This window comes from Neopsephotus bourkii, unplaced genomic scaffold (genome assembly GCF_033783945.1).
Source record: "Neopsephotus bourkii isolate Nb327-2 ecotype Australia unplaced genomic scaffold, CSIRO-AGI_Nbou_v1 NB_1526, whole genome shotgun sequence".
In the NCBI taxonomy this organism is placed as follows: domain Eukaryota; kingdom Metazoa; phylum Chordata; class Aves; order Psittaciformes; family Psittacidae; genus Neopsephotus; species Neopsephotus bourkii.
Window position 1 is genome coordinate 5,850,717 of NW_026902002.1, and position 15,100 is coordinate 5,865,816.

The following is a 15,100-nucleotide window of genomic DNA, read 5'->3' on the forward strand; positions in this document are numbered from 1 at the left end:
TGAGCAGGGTGGAGGCGCTTGTGGTTCTGGTAGCACGGGTCGTTCTGCAACACAGCATGGCGCGGTACGGGGCCCCGCGGGCGGCAGGTAAGGGGCGGGAGGTGGGGCAGTTATCCGCGGGTAAGTGGCAGCCGGGTTTGTCCCTGCGGTGGAGGGACCGTCGTCCGAGCACCTGGGAGGGGTCGGTTCCTCCTGGTGCCTCGGGGTCGCCTCAGCCTGCTGGAGCCTCGAAGCCGACCCAGCTGCCCCCACCCCTGGTCTCGCCTGCTGTACAGGGAGGGGTTCTGGTGTTTTTCTGCACCGTTTCGGGTCACCTTCCTCAGCGACGAGGGAAGACACCGTGAAGAGCACAGTAACAGAACCGCAGCCAGGAGGAGACAGTGTAATGCTCTAAAAGTGTCGTAAATAGCAGAGAAAGCTGCTGGTGTTTCCTGCCAGGCACCCGCGGACGGAGAATCCTGTCTCCAGGCATGGGCTTTGTCAGGAAGAGGCTGTGAAGGCTGAGGTGGTGCCGTTTACTTGTCCCTAACATAGCCATTGTGTGCTAACGGGGTTTTGTTTTCCCCCACTTAAAATCGCCCTCAATAAGCTCAGTAGTAATTATTCAATTGGCACAGAGGACAGACAACGTTATTTTCCTGCGTATCCCACAGTGAAGCGACAAAGCATCTTTGTCCATTGCAGGTGATTTTAACCAGCAGTGATGTGCCCTGGAGCGTGTGTGCATGTTCAGTATCTTTCCAGGCATCTCCTCTGTCCTTTTCAATAGAAGAGATGTTTGTAATTATATCTAAATTTTGTCCCGTTATTTTTGCCTTAGGGGAGATTGTTAATGTGAGAAGAGTGAGAAAGTTGTTTTGTTTGGTTGGTTTGGTTTTTATTTTGAAAAACATGAGAATTATTGAATCGATGTGGCTTTCTCGTTTGTTAAACAAATTTATTTACTTTTCCCAAAACATGTCCTAAAGTTTAGTACTTTGAATCAGAGGCAAATGTATGATAACATCTTCACCCTGGAGTTCAGTGTGTTTCAAAGGAAGCTGTATACCCTCCTTTTAACTGTAGGGAAGAGGATGCATGGAGAAATTGACAGTGTGTCCAGACTCATTCAGAAAAGGGTGATAAGACAGGAATAGACTTCTGCATAGTGACTTAGGCCAGTGAGGCAACCATTAGACAAAGTGGCCTTCCAGGTGGCTTAATGTTCGCAGAATACCTTAATATTTTAAAGCATGGTATTACTTCCTGGAGGCAAAATGTGAAGTACTGTGGGTGACACTGCCACAGATCCCCATTAACTGTCTCTGGCTGCCCTACATATCTTAGGCTGTATCACAGTGATCATTAATTAATCCCAGGGAGAAGCACTTATCTGTGCTAGTGAACTAGATCTTTATATTCCAACCTGCCTGCCATCCCAACTGAGCTGCAGGTCACCAAGGGAAATCCAGTGGGCCTCTCTGCTCATATGACTTGCTTGATTTCAGTGCTCTTCCTAGAGAGCACTAGCAAATTCCTTTTTCTTACCTATCATAATAGAATCATAGATAAGTTGTTTGTTTTTTTTAATTTCTCAGTACCCATAGGAATGTCATAAGTAAGGGGCTGAACACATGAGTTAAGGATCTATGAGTGGTGGGTGGGAGGAGAAAAGGGAAAGACATAAAGACTAGAGAGCAGGAACTGAGAAGACATCCGTTCCTTGGCATTCAGTGGACAGTAGCGCCTTCTGGTACAAAATCTGTGCACAAAGAACAGGGCTGAGATAACCAATGCTCACAGATGTTTTCAGCAAGGGAATGACTTGCTGTCATATAGGTTGCCTTTGAACCAAGGATTCAAAGTGTATCTTTGTGTGAATTGCTTTTACTCCAGTGATTGAAATTCAAAATTATTTAAGCTGAAAAGAAAAAAATCCTATTAACTAAAATTGATTTTAATCATCTTCTATGTTTGTACTTTCTTATTTGCAAATGAATGTTTTCTTTTATTGGTAGCATTAAAACATGCTGTTCTGTCACTACATGCAGCCATAGTGGTAAATTCAGTAAGCAGAAGGCTCTTCTTATATATTTATGTTATTCTTCAGATTCTTAATTTTTATGTGTTAGGAAACGGTCTGATTAGGCAGCTGATTTATTTATTTATTTATTTACTCAGTATGTGTCAGTTTGCATTTGGAAGAAAATAAATCTGCATTTAAAGCTTCAGAGTCCTAATTTGCATTATTTTGAAGTTAAAAGCACCTGATTCCCCTCTTCCTACCCCCTTTTGGTATATCTATCTCTTAAAACATTAACCATTCAAAAATCAAAACGACGTTGTGAAAAAGAATTCATCAGTAGTTTTTTTTCCAGTTGTCAGCTCCTTCAGATTTGTGGGACTAGCACATGTCATTCTTCAACATCTACTTTTTTTATTTATAAAATGAAAAAGGGAAAAACTGTATTTCCCGGTTTTAACAGCTCTCAGCTTGTGTCTTGGCTTTGAATGAACTAGTTCAATTTGCCATGATGAATAGGGAACTTTGCATTTTTAGAAAATGTTGCTTCATTTCATAAGCTGATTCTTGTGCTTTGCCAGCCTATGGCTTAGCTATTCAGCTGATGACATATGCCAGTCCAGTATGCTGCCATGCTTTAAAAACCCTGGCAATGTTATATACTGCATTAACTTCTTACAGCCCGTTGTCCTTCAGGGCGTCTACGCCCTCCTATAGCTTGTAATCCATGTTCGCAAGGGGAAGGTCTCAGAATTGTTAAATACCAGCCTGATGTGAGAAAACAGATTGCTCCAAACAGGAGAGAAACTTCTGTGGGATCCAAACCCCAGCAGAGGTATCCCTGGGGCCAGCAGCCTCACAAGGTGAGAGTAGAGGAGATTTAAGTAAAAGCATCTCAGTGCCAGAAATAACTCTTTAATGCCAGAGATGACTTATGACAGAGGGTTTCTGCTAGTTAGCCTTCAGAAAAAATCAGGCTTGCACTTCAGCCTCCTTTGCTTTCCCAGAACCCTACTCTTATGGATGCTTCAGTTTCATATCTTTTCTATGGGATACCAAATTGCATAAAGTGTAACAACAGTAATTTCTCCCTGCCTCCCATACCTATTACAAGAAATGCCTGAACTGAGCCAAAACCAAATGAAAATGAGTGTGGTATCTCTTTCCTTACCTTTCTGGACCTTTCTGTAGGATTATGCAGAAGGCCTCTTTGGAAATCCCTGCTACTTTCACCTCCTGACTGTGCATTTTCTCCTGTGGCTGTTTTTCTTTTCATCATATCTCACCAGCATCTAAGTGCCTTTCTGTGTTGTGGCTTCTGGTTTCTGTATCAGAACGCCTTCTGGCCAACCCCAGCTGTTGGTCAAGGCTTTCTGGTTGGTTCATCTCTTCAGAGAATTCTCCTCTGGAAGGGTACTTTACTCTCAGTAGTTTCTTGGGGGATTTTAGTCTAAATAGGAGATAATCAGGATTTTCTAACCTTTCATCGTCATCCCTAGGAATTTCATTTCAGTGATTAGAAAAAAAGATGCTGCTGAAGACAGACACGCCATTCAAAGCAGAGTTCGTAGTGGTGGAAGGTGTAGAATATCAGCATCAAACACTTTGAAACTGATACGTAGGCAGGTCTTATTTATAATCATACACCCTGCTAATACCATACTAATAAAACTGAAGCATTCACTTGTCTGCAATTGAAAGTGCTACATTTTTAATACCCTGGCATCATGGATCTGTATCTGAACTTGTATCAGATCAAGAGTCCCCTGAGCCAACTAATTCCTGCTGCTGGAGAGACTGTCTAAATATCTTGGATTATATTTACTGTGCAATGCATTAAGCGATCCTGAATCACTCCCAGGGGAATCTTCTAGTTCTCTGTGCAGTTTGGCTCATGAGCAACTCCTGGGCTGCAGCCAGGTATAAGTCTGAAAAAGCTCTGATCTGAAGCCCCCAAATACCTTGTCTAAATAAGAACCACAGGATGTGGTCCTTTCCAACCCTAACTATTCTATGATTTCATGATGTGATTTGGTGGTTGTATTTTTCAGATAATATTTTCCAGACTGGATTTACAATTGCCTGTGTTTCCCATTGGGCTGCATGACTGCAACTTCTTGCTCTCTAGTTGCAGGTAATTCTATGTGTGATCTCTCCTAATTTTGTCTGAGCAAATCATTGGCTTTTTTTTTTTTTTTTTTTTTTGACCTTGCCAGCAGAGAGCAGGGCAGGAAAGGAGAGGAGAAAGAGAGATAGTCAGGGATCTTTTGAGTATCAAGGGATGGAAAAAGAGCCTGAGGTGCTAACACAGAGTCCTAGTTTTTAGGTATTGTAAAGGTCAGGCAAGAGTCCAGCATGTATTAAAACATCCTGGTGAAAGCACTGCATGATTTCCTAAGAAAAGGAGAGAGAGGTCTTGCAATCCTTCCCTGAATTCACCTTCCCACAAGGTCTGTAGCTAGGACTGTGTTGTCTTGCGTTAGCACAAGTGTTTCACACCCAGCACTGGTGCTTCGTAGCTCTGCAGTCTTCAGCCATAGCAACTCCCAGTGTTTCTTACTTGTGTGTGTGTGTGTGTGTGTGTTTAGAATGTGTTTTCTCTGAGCTCTGAAAGGGGATGTGAGAGGCTCAAAACTCTGTTTTAATGTACTGTATGCTTGCTATGTTACTGTCTTCTTGGCATCTACTTGGATATAGGCATTCTACTTGGATGCCTAGAGGAGGCACAACATGGTTTTGATGTGCACAGCAAGCCCCTAGTGCATCTTCCCATCACATTTAATATCAGGCCTTCAAACTGAGGATGAATCAGGTATTATACCAATAAAAATAGATGCAACACTTGATTCCAGCTGAAGGGCACTGCAATGGAGGCAGGATGTTGTGCTCAAGTTGGTGGGACTGACTTCTTTTGGCTGTTCCTATTGTACAGTGTGATCCATCAGTGATCTGGTGGATGTGGGTAGGAATTAAAATAGGCATCTGCTGTTTCAAGGTGCAGTATGGCCTGCTTTGGCAAATGAAGAAGTGAGGGGTAGAGCAGGGCAACAGGAGAACATGCTGGCTCCACTTTATCATTGAGATCTTTTTCTTACAAGATACAGGGACTTCTGTTGATTTTATTCAAGTTTCATATCTAAACCATTTGGTTTGCTTTGAAGATTTCAAAACAACCTCCATTTCCAAGTCATTTTCCTTTTAAAGCCTTGGTTCTCTTTAAAGGCTAATGTGCAAGTGCCATTCATTGACATTTTTAGCATAGTATAATAAACGCAAAGAAACAGATCTCATCCCTGTGGAGGCAGTGGGAAGCTTTGTGTCCTTTGTCTCAATTTCTCTTTTTTCTAGCAGTCTGGACAAAGGAGTGGGGAGGGGAGGGAGAGACAGCAGTTCAGGCTTCCACTCTAAAATAAGGTAGACCAGTACATTTGGGGGATTTTGAAAAAGATTGTATGCAAAGAAAATCAGGCATTTAATTTAATATAAAATAGAAATGCACAGCTATTCTTGTATGCTGTTTTCCAGCCTTCAGTAATAGTGATCTACACAGCAGTTATTATTCTGTGACATTTGGAAAAGTTACGGAACAGCAGAGGAAAATAAAAATAACTGATTCATAAACCCAATGCTCTATAAAATGTCCTTGACTTTAAAAAAAATCCTCTGAAAATGTAATCCAGAAACAATTTAGTGATACTTAGGAACACCTCTCTCCACTACTTTTTTTGGTTGTTGTTTTGGCTGTATTTGTAGATTATTGTCAGCAAGCGTTTGTGTATCTCATGGAAAGACACAGGGAGAGAGAGCAAGGGGCTTGAGCCACCCAGTGTGTGGCACTGGGAGCCAGCGAGCCCTTAATCACACCCAAGTGAGTCTGCACCTGCACCTTCAGTGATAGTCTACCTGTGTTGGCCAACACAGGTGGGCCAGTGGGATAGGTCCAGAAGCTGCTCAGCCCTGGCACTAATGCCACCTGCTGACAAGCAAGAGCCCTGTGCCAGCTGATAAATCAGGACTCTGCAAACATGGGACTGTGCTGCTTGCCTGGTCCTCCCTTTGCTTTTAGTTTGAGTTTTTAGAACCCTCTGCTTCTTGGGGGATACATGGGGTGTGGTCTCCATTAGCAAACACCCATGAAGTTTTTTGGTGGCATGAATCATCTTACTGCATTATCTTATCTGTTCCAGTGCTTGGTGCCATCTTCTACTTTTGGCACTCCAAAAAGTAGTCCTTGAGGTCTACTTCTGCTTGAGTGGACAGAGCATGGTCTTTTTTCTTGTCTTTCTCTGACAAATGAAAGTACTTTGAAGCTTGTGGATTAAGCAGGGAGGAAAAGACAGGTGCAATCTATGAGTTTTACTGTTTGCTTTCTCCTACCTTGCTGAGATGGCATAGTCAGATGTTTCTCTTTGTGCCTCTTGCTATTGTTACGCGGACACTTCATGAAACCTCACAGTGGGCACTGCTGTGAGTAGTTTTTCTCCCCCTCCTTGAAAATTCTTTCCTCCAGGGGTAGCTGCATGGTGAACCTGATGAGGAAATTCATCTGGCTGAAGATAACATTTTATTTTCTTCTAAAATGCGAAACCATTATTTACAGTGAGACAAATCACTCTGTCAAGCTTACCTCCAGCTGCACAGACCATAAAGAGAGGCTGTTCTTGCCTTCTAACACTTTATTCATCACAGCTTGAGGGTTTTTTTGCTACATTCAAGTGGCTGGGTAATGTAGTTTGAGCTATTTCACCATGAATAGGAGACGTACGTCCTCTGTTTCAGCAGGGTATGGTGAGGACATATATGTGAAAGATCATGTGGGGTCATTTAGGTATTGAGTTGTTGAGGCAGCCCTACTGTTTGGCCCTCTCCAAGCATAAGGTCTGAATTAAATGTGCTTTCTTACATAGGTCTTGCCACATGTTTGTTAAGGTCTGGGGCTGCATGTCCTGCATTAGACCAGTGCCTTTTTTTATAACGTGACTTGTGACAAACGAATCTGTCCTAAACAGCTGCATGTGTCTGCTACCATCTATTTTCCATGTGTACAACCTGCCAGCAGATAACCCCTCTAAAAATACTAGGTAATAGGCATTGTTAGAAACATACACATCCCCATGCACAAAATCAGAGGTAGGGTTGGATGCAGAAGGGACTGGGGATGGAGAAGCTATGGAGTAAAAGGAACAGGTGAAGGAGGATCTGTGGCTGGGGAGCACTCTCTCAAGGTGTGTCTCTGGGGTGTATTTCCCCTTATCTCTTTCCTGTTCTGGGTAACTCATAATACTTCTAAAGCACAGGTTGTTTTTTGTTTCTGCAGATAACCCCTGCATCATGTGAGTGAAGACACTGCTAGTTCTTACATGTTGTACATTTTATATGACTATTAAAATAAGAATTGATGCTCCTCACTGCTTACTGTCTATGTTTTTTGCTCACGTCTGCTCTGAGCAGTCATAAAAAGGTTACTTCTGCTGTAGCAGGATTTAAGATCAAGGATTCTTTTTTTTTAGCTTGTGGGAAGGCTCTTCCTTCCTGTCTGTATTCAAACCAGATAATTTCTCTTCTGTTAGCAGCAGGATCAGGCTGTGAAAACCAATGGGTTTCTGACCTAAATGGTGCAAAGCCAAAGTTTTAGCCTCCCGTTTTGTGTGTCAAAGACTAATACTATCATGGGAAGCATAAGCAGCAGTAGCTTTCCTGCATAGTAACAGAAGACTATGCTTCTAAAAATTCCTCTACAGGGTGTTTTTGCAGAGCCGCCTCCCCAGGGTTCTCCATCTGTTTTCACATGGAGATTAATAACAAACTGTTTGGCTAATAAACTGCTCCCAGCTATCTCTGAAATGTGACCATTTCTTCCCTCCAATGGACAGTTATTAGATTCCTGTCTGGCCCTGTGCTGCCAACATGGGAGACATCACTAGCATTAGCTGCACAGCAATTGCCATGTTTCAGCTCCACAGCAAAGCTTTTAAGGAGTGAAGATCTTGGTGTATGTCTGAAAAGAGTTGGTGCTGTGGACAGCTGTGTGGTGGTGAGGGCTGGTCATGTTCTTACAGAACATAAAGAAAAGGAAGAGAGAAAAAATAAACTTCGTGTACACTACTGTGATTTCTGCAAGAGCCGATTTTTTGTTTGCATCTACAGAGAAAATATTCCCAGGAAAAATGGGATGGAGCGTTGAACCTGTCTGATTCACCAGCAACCCTGTGGGATGTGGGGCTGATGGTGGTATTTCTAAGTGCTGTGTTCAGGCCTGTACCAGGTGGCAGATGATATTCCCAGCTGCTCCATTGGCAGAAACAGATGAGAAAAAAATAAACATCTACTCTGAAAGCAGGCTTAATATCAGGAGGAATCTTTATGCCGTTTGAATCTGACTGCTCCCTAATACAAGCCAGAGGACTTGTCCACATTAATACCTCTTAGGCTGAAATGTTGGTTACCCAACTGCTGGCAAGACACCCAGTCCAGATTTGGAAGTTTCCAGTTATGGACAATTCTCCACAGCCCTCTGTGACGTATATCAAATGACACCTACCCACTTTGTTTAAACACCTACCTAACATCTGCCCTGTATTTGTGTCTTTCAGCTTTTTATCTTACTGCGGCTGCCTTTGCTGGATCAAAGGCATCTCCTTTGCCATGTTTTTGTTTCTGATGTAGACAGACTGGCATCAGATTTTACCTGCTTGTGCTTAAACAGAATACTCTGGGCTCCTTCACTTCTTTATCCCAAGGGCTCTGACCCAGCCACACCAACAGTGCTGCTTAGGGGCTTGTCCCCCCATTACCCATTCCCGCTTCTCAGCTCAGGAGCAAGAGAAGACTCTGAACTTCTTCCTTATATCTAATCTGAACTTCCCCTGTTTAAGTTTAAACCATTACCCCTTGAAAATGGGGGCTGTATTTCCCTTTTCCCAGTCATCGGGAACTTCACCTGACTGCCATGATTTTTCAAATACGATGGACAGTGGCTTAGCAACTTCATTGACCAGTTCCTTCAGGACCTGCAGTTGGATTTCAAAACAAACTACCAAAATCTTATGTTTGTGAGAAGACCAGGACCATACTGCCAAATCTAAAAATGCTCAACTTTTTTCTAGCATCTGTTAAAAAAATTCCCCAGAACTGTGTGGGCTACAAATTATGATAACTGTGTTTCTTAGTTGTTTCTTAGTTTCCTGTTAAGGAGATGACTCAGATACTAGGTAGAAGCTTAATTATTGGTCACATGCATTCTTTTAAATGTAAATGTTCAGCAGAGCTCTTCAGAGTTGTTAAAACATTATTCAGTGTATTCAAATTTGTACCTAAATATTTCATGAATACTTGGCACAGTCAGTTTCTTATATGCTGTGAAATTTGAGAACCCATAATCCTGCCTTTTCCATGTTTATGGAGAAGGCTTTGTCTGCCTTGATGCATGGTTAATTATATCTCTTTTATTTACACAGCTTTCCCATAGATAACAGTGTCACCTTATATTGTTAATTTTGCTTGAATGAAGAGTACACACTGAGACCTTATATTTGTTAAAATTATTTGTGAAGCTTTGGGTTGTTTTCCCAGCACAATCAGAAAATTTTGCTGTTTTCCAATTCCCCCTCCAGGGAAGTCATCCTTTGCTTTAAATTCACTGTATATGCTATATTTTTAAGGTTTGACAGCACTACATATTGCTAAATTGGCATGGTTTGAACCATCATTCATTTTGACATCATTTATCTGCTTTTTTGTAATGTCCTTGCAGTGGTCAAAAGACATTCAAAATGAGAAAGGCTAGCACTAATGTAGCTGTTGTAATGCAGGGTGAGCTCAGTGTTCCTGGTGCAGTTGTTTCTCATCTAGGCAAGTCTTTTAAATCAGTCAACTTCTTTTTCATCTGTGGTTTCATTTCTTCATTCTCATGCATGTGGGCCAAACTATTGTCTTCTTTTTAGTTCCAGCATTGCAGGGGAATGTTAAATTCACCCAGTAATCTGTGCTTGTTTAATCTCTTCTTATAAATGTTAATACTCTTTCCTTTTCCAGTAGCTTTGGTTTGTTATGTTTAAAATTGGAACATGGGAATCAGGATTAGGTGATTTTACAAAACATGTATCCATGTAATAAAATTGATGTTCAGGACAGTAATAAGGATCTTCAGATGACATTTAAACCAGTTGGAAGTAACCTTTTACAGGAAAATTCTGCCATTTTTTTCTACTTGATAACAAAAAGACACCATTTCAGCCTTCTCTCTCATTTTAGGCTGGGAATGGAGTGCATAGTTTGGATGCCAGCAGTGGGACATCCTACCAAAACAAAGAACCCTTGTCACTGTTGTCTGATCAATGACTTCAAAGTGCAGGAGCTGTTAAATTGGAAACGAGTGCTGCAAAATGCCAAGTGAGGTGCTTGAAAGCAGCAGTGGGATGGAGGAGACCATGCAAAAAGAGAGCAAGTCTGGTAGCCAAAGTCCTCGCTGCAGCTCCATGAGAAGGGCTGTGGCAACCACTGTCACTTTTGATGGGGAAGCCACTATGGACCGGAGGAAAAAGAAGAAGAAAGAGTCCCGTCCTGAGTCAATAATAGTGTATCGGTCAGAGAATGAGAATAAGGTGGAAGAAGAACAGGCAGATGAAGAAGGAGGGGAGAAGGGCTCTGAGGAAGGCTCCAAGTTCCTGGGTCAGTCCACGGCAGATGGTATGTATTCCTGGGAGCATCAACTTTCTGTAAACTTTTTTTTGTGCCAGCATGCACTAAAGTCAAATGGAAGTGACTGTGAGACCAAACCTCTTACCCCCAAGTCTGCAGGCAAGGACAGCTTGAGTTCATACATGAAAATGTTCTGAAATAAAAAGCATTACAGGCTGAGCTGGGTTGTCTCCCTCCTGCAGTTCATTGCAGAGGTTGGTTGTTGCTGCACTCTTAGTTTTAAGTGTATGTGCTAATTGGAGTTGATCCAGAAAAACGCTGTAAGAGTGTGTTCTAAGCCAGTGATGCTGTGACTAAGCCCCTCTCCGTGCCTGAAACAACTGCCTGTTAAGTGAAAGGATGCAAGCAGGTGGATTTAGTGGCTCTACCCGTGATAGGGAGTTTTACTCATTATGTAGGATTTGCTGTTGCCTTCTGTTTGCATATTCTCAGCCCAGCTTCCTCACTAAGAGTGGTTATTTGCAAGGTCATCGTAGGGCATGTTGGAGCAACTTTCACTTCTGGTGTCTGTCCTGGATCCCCTTGTAGGGAAGAAGTGTGGGAGGCAGGTCCTATGGCTAATCCTCTTGTGAAACAGCAGTGCAGGCTGAGAGGGGTGTAAATGTGAATACATACTCTGGATCCATCGGCTGCACCAGACTCTCCCATGATCCCAGCCTCTACCCTCAGGACTTAACCTGCTGCCTTCTTATTTTTGTGGGCCACTTCAAACTGCTCAGCCTCCTTTTAATAGGCTCTGAAGACCTCCTCCTGAGCTAGTCAGATTTAAGACCAAGAAGAAGCGTATTTTAGCCCCATAAAAGAGTTTATGGCTAGTGCTCCTGCAGGGACCATCATAAACCAGTGTCACTTGGAAGCCAAGGCAGTCTGTTTGTGACTTTTAGCACACATACCAACACTTAACTTTTTGGTATCTTTGTTGATGCCTTAAAATGTAAATATAATTATATGAGAATTTTTAAGTTTTTTCTAGACTTTGAAAATCATTTTGGATTGAGACATAATGCAGGTGTAAAGTGAAATATTAGCTATTCCATTGCATAGCTATATACTATAGCTATATAACTCCATGTGTGGATGTGCTTGTTCCAGAACAGGAGTTTTAATCATATTTGTCTAATTCACCCCAAGTGTCCACACTGTTCAGGAATAAATGTGTGAGGATACCAGAGAAAATATGCATACCATTTTTGATTCATTCACTCTATCTCATCTCTTTCTCATATACTCCTGCAGCACTTTCCCTTCACACATTTTCCCTAGTTCAGATGCTGGAATCTTCTTCCTTGTGGTTTCTGTATTCTGGAATTTTGTCTTCTCCCTCATTAGCTCTTCTTCCATTTTCTTCTATGATGATCTTCTTTATACTGCATTGCTTCTTGCATTCCATCTTTTTAAAATCTGTTACTCCATTTGCATTATCTAATTGTCTTTGGGGTCGTTGGGGATTTACACAATAAATCTAACATAGATGAGTTTATCTGTGCTTGTAGGTGTCTGGAACATGCCTTTAGACAGCCGATATGTGACCTTGACTGGAACAATCACCAGGGGAAAGAAGAAGGGTCAGATGGTGGACATCCATGTCACACTAACGGACAAAGAGCTGCAGGAACTCGCTAAGTCAAAGGAACCTCCTAAAGAGGATGTACCTGAGAAGAAGAAGAAATGTGATGTTGGGCTAGACAGAGGACCCCACATCGTCCTCTGGACCATCATTTGCCTCCCTGTCATTTTTGTAGTGTCCTTTGTGGTTTCATTCTACTATGGAACCATTACATGGTATAACATCTTCTTGGTGTACAACGAAGAGAGGACCTTCTGGCACAAAATCACCTTTTGTCCCTTTCTGATCATCTTCTACCCAATTATAATTATGGTTGTGTCTTTTTCCCTAGGCCTGTACTCAGCTGTGGCCCAGGTAGCATGGTCCTTTGGGTACTGGTGGCATGCTGTCAGGGATATGGAGAAGGGCTTTTGTGGCTGGCTCTGCAGCAAGCTGGGTTTGGAAGATTGTTCTCCATACAGCATTGTGGAGCTGCTAGATTCTGATAATATCTCAGGTAGTCTCTCTGGCAAGAGCTCTGCACAGGGGGTTGAGACCTCGGCAGTCTGAGCCTTTGTCCTGGCTGACTATTTTAGTCATATGTAAGTGGTTTTCATCTAAAAAACAACACACTGAATTTATATATATATATATATTTAAACACAAACTTAATGAAAAAAATAGTGGGCTGGGAGTGCTCTTTAAATGTCATAGAATGCAAGTGTGCTAGTTTCACATGGTCTGGGTGGGGAGGTGCATGGCTCTCCAAGGATTTGCCATCTGTTTTAGCTAATTACAACTTCTAGGAATGGTGAGAAAATCCAGGTCTGTGGTGCTCCCACTGTTTGTAGCACAGCAGAGAGACATGCTGAAAAATTCACTTCTGTAAAGTTAGACTTTCTTTTTCAGGAGTAGGACATAACAGTGACCTATTGACCCCGTGAAAAGAAGTCCATACTCAGGAGATGAACTTCTGGAGCTAAGAACCCATTCAGAGGTGAAGGGTAAATTGCAAATCATGTGATGTTCCTACAGTTTTCCTAAAAAGGGTCCTTTTCCAATCCTTCCAACAAGTGCAGCAAACATTCCAGGTAGCTAACTGCTTAGACGCTGTCAGAGCACAGAAAGACCTGGCTTTTCTCTGAGAGAGGACAGCACAGCTTCCAAGAAAGGCACATAGAATCATAGAATGGTTAGGGTTGGAAAGGACCTTAAGATCATCAAGTTCCAACCCCCCTGCCATGGGCAGGGACACCTCGCTCTAAACCATATTACCCAAGGCCTTGTCCAACCTGGCCTTGAACACTGCCAGGGATGGAGCATTGACAACCTCCTTGGGCAACACATTCCAGTGCCTCACAACCCTAACAGGAAAGAATTTCCTCCTTATATCCAATCTAAACTTCCCCTGTTTAAGTTTGAACCCATTACCCCTTGTCCTATCACTGCAGTCCCTAATGAAGCATCCCTATAGGCCCCCTTCAGATACTGGAAGGCTGCTATGAGGTCTCCACGCAGCCTTCTCTTCTCCAGGCTGAACAGTCCCAACTTTCTCAGCCGATCTTCATATGGGAGGTGCTCCAGTCCCCTGATTATTCTCGTGGCCCTCCTCTGGACTTGTTCCAACAGATCCATGTCCTTTTTATGTTGAGGACACCACAACTGCACACAATACTCCAAGTGAGGTTTCACGAGAGCAGAATAAAGGGGCAGGGTCACCTCCTTCCACCTGCTGGTCACACTCCTTTTGATGCAGCCCAGGATACAGTTGGCTTTCTGGGCTAGAAGCGCACACTGCTGGCTCATGTTCATTTTCTCACTGACCAGCACCCCAAGTCCTTCTCTGCAGGGCTGCTCTGAATCTCTTCTCTGCCCAGCCTGTAGCTGTGCCTGGGATTGCTCCGACATGATGAACTCTACACTGAAACACACCCATCACATGATGGAAAGACTTGCATTGTAATGTGGTGCATGGGGACCTGATGGACCTGTCACCAAGCACCCCCAGCTGCACAAATAGGTGCTTAGGACACACCTACATTTGATTTCTTGATAGGTGCACTGTTAGGGAAGAACAGGCTGTGAGAGTCGTATGCAGGGTGCAGTGCCAAGGGTGTCATTTATAGGGAAGAAACACCTGCTCTGAGGAAGCATAATCAGGTTCCATGTCACTGCAATACAGGTGGCAGCACCTATATTTAGGTAGGTGGGGTTAGAATCATAGAATCAGCTAGGTTGGAAAAGAGCTTTAAGATTATCAAGTCAAACCATTACCCCAGAACAGCCAAGACCACCACTAAACCGTATCAAATGTTGAAGGTGCTTGGGATGGGAAGGTCTCACTGAAACAGTTGTTCCCTTTTTGAAGTTGCTCTTACGAAAGAGCTGCTGGACCTTCCCTTTCAGAACAGGGACATCTGTGAGCCCATGTCGGTTAGTGCTAGTGCAAACGCATTAGTGCCTCAGCTCTGGAAATCTGCATTCCCCACACACTTCCTGGGTAATTATGTGGAAGAACAGTGGATTATACATCCTCCACCCCTCATGTCTCATTTTTATAATTGGTTTCCCTCCTTTGGGACTTTGCATGGCATCTAAGTGGGTTCCGAGACCAGGCTGAGGTGGCCACCATAAACTGGAGAAATTTTAATTGTCTCTTTAAAAAGATGACTAGCAGAAAAGTTCGTTTTCTGTTTGGGCCTTAGGAGGACTAGAGGAAAATGAGAGAGGTGTAATAGATTCTAATGGGGACTGAATTACACATCTGAAACATGATTAATTTTCTGAGTGCTCCAGTTCTGCTGGTGCTGCTAGAAGGTCTGGCTCAGCCCCAACCCAGAGGAGCCCACCAT

At 42.9% G+C, this 15,100-nt stretch overlaps 1 protein-coding gene across 3 annotated transcripts; it reads left to right on the forward strand.

Moving 5' to 3' along the window:
• Window positions 1–50: 50 nt before the first annotated feature.
• Window positions 51–13,420, forward strand: TMEM169 (transmembrane protein 169). Of its 3 annotated transcripts, XM_061370147.1 has the most exons (4): window positions 57–87; window positions 4,054–4,136; window positions 10,256–10,690; window positions 12,196–13,420. In XM_061370147.1, exons 3-4 carry the CDS (start codon window positions 10,387–10,389, stop codon window positions 12,816–12,818), a joined length of 927 nt encoding a protein of 308 aa, XP_061226131.1. In that variant the 5' UTR covers window positions 57–87; window positions 4,054–4,136; window positions 10,256–10,386; the 3' UTR covers window positions 12,819–13,420. The 3 variants fall into 3 exon arrangements, with proteins under 3 accessions (XP_061226132.1, XP_061226131.1, XP_061226130.1); XM_061370148.1 differs by lacking the exon at window positions 4,054–4,136 and having other exon boundaries at window positions 51–87; XM_061370146.1 differs by lacking the exon at window positions 57–87 and having other exon boundaries at window positions 2,603–4,136.
• The last annotated feature ends 1,680 nt before the right edge of the window (window positions 13,421–15,100 follow it).

Excerpts from the sequence above, each read along its gene's own strand:
- TMEM169 (XM_061370148.1), top strand. The coding sequence starts at position 10,387 with ATGCCAAGTGAGGTGCTTGAAAGCAGCAGTGGGATGGAGGAGACCATG. Across the intron at positions 10,691-12,195 it reads GGGTCAGTCCACGGCAGATG|GTGTCTGGAACATGCCTTTA; the intron begins GTATGTATTCCT and ends CTGTGCTTGTAG.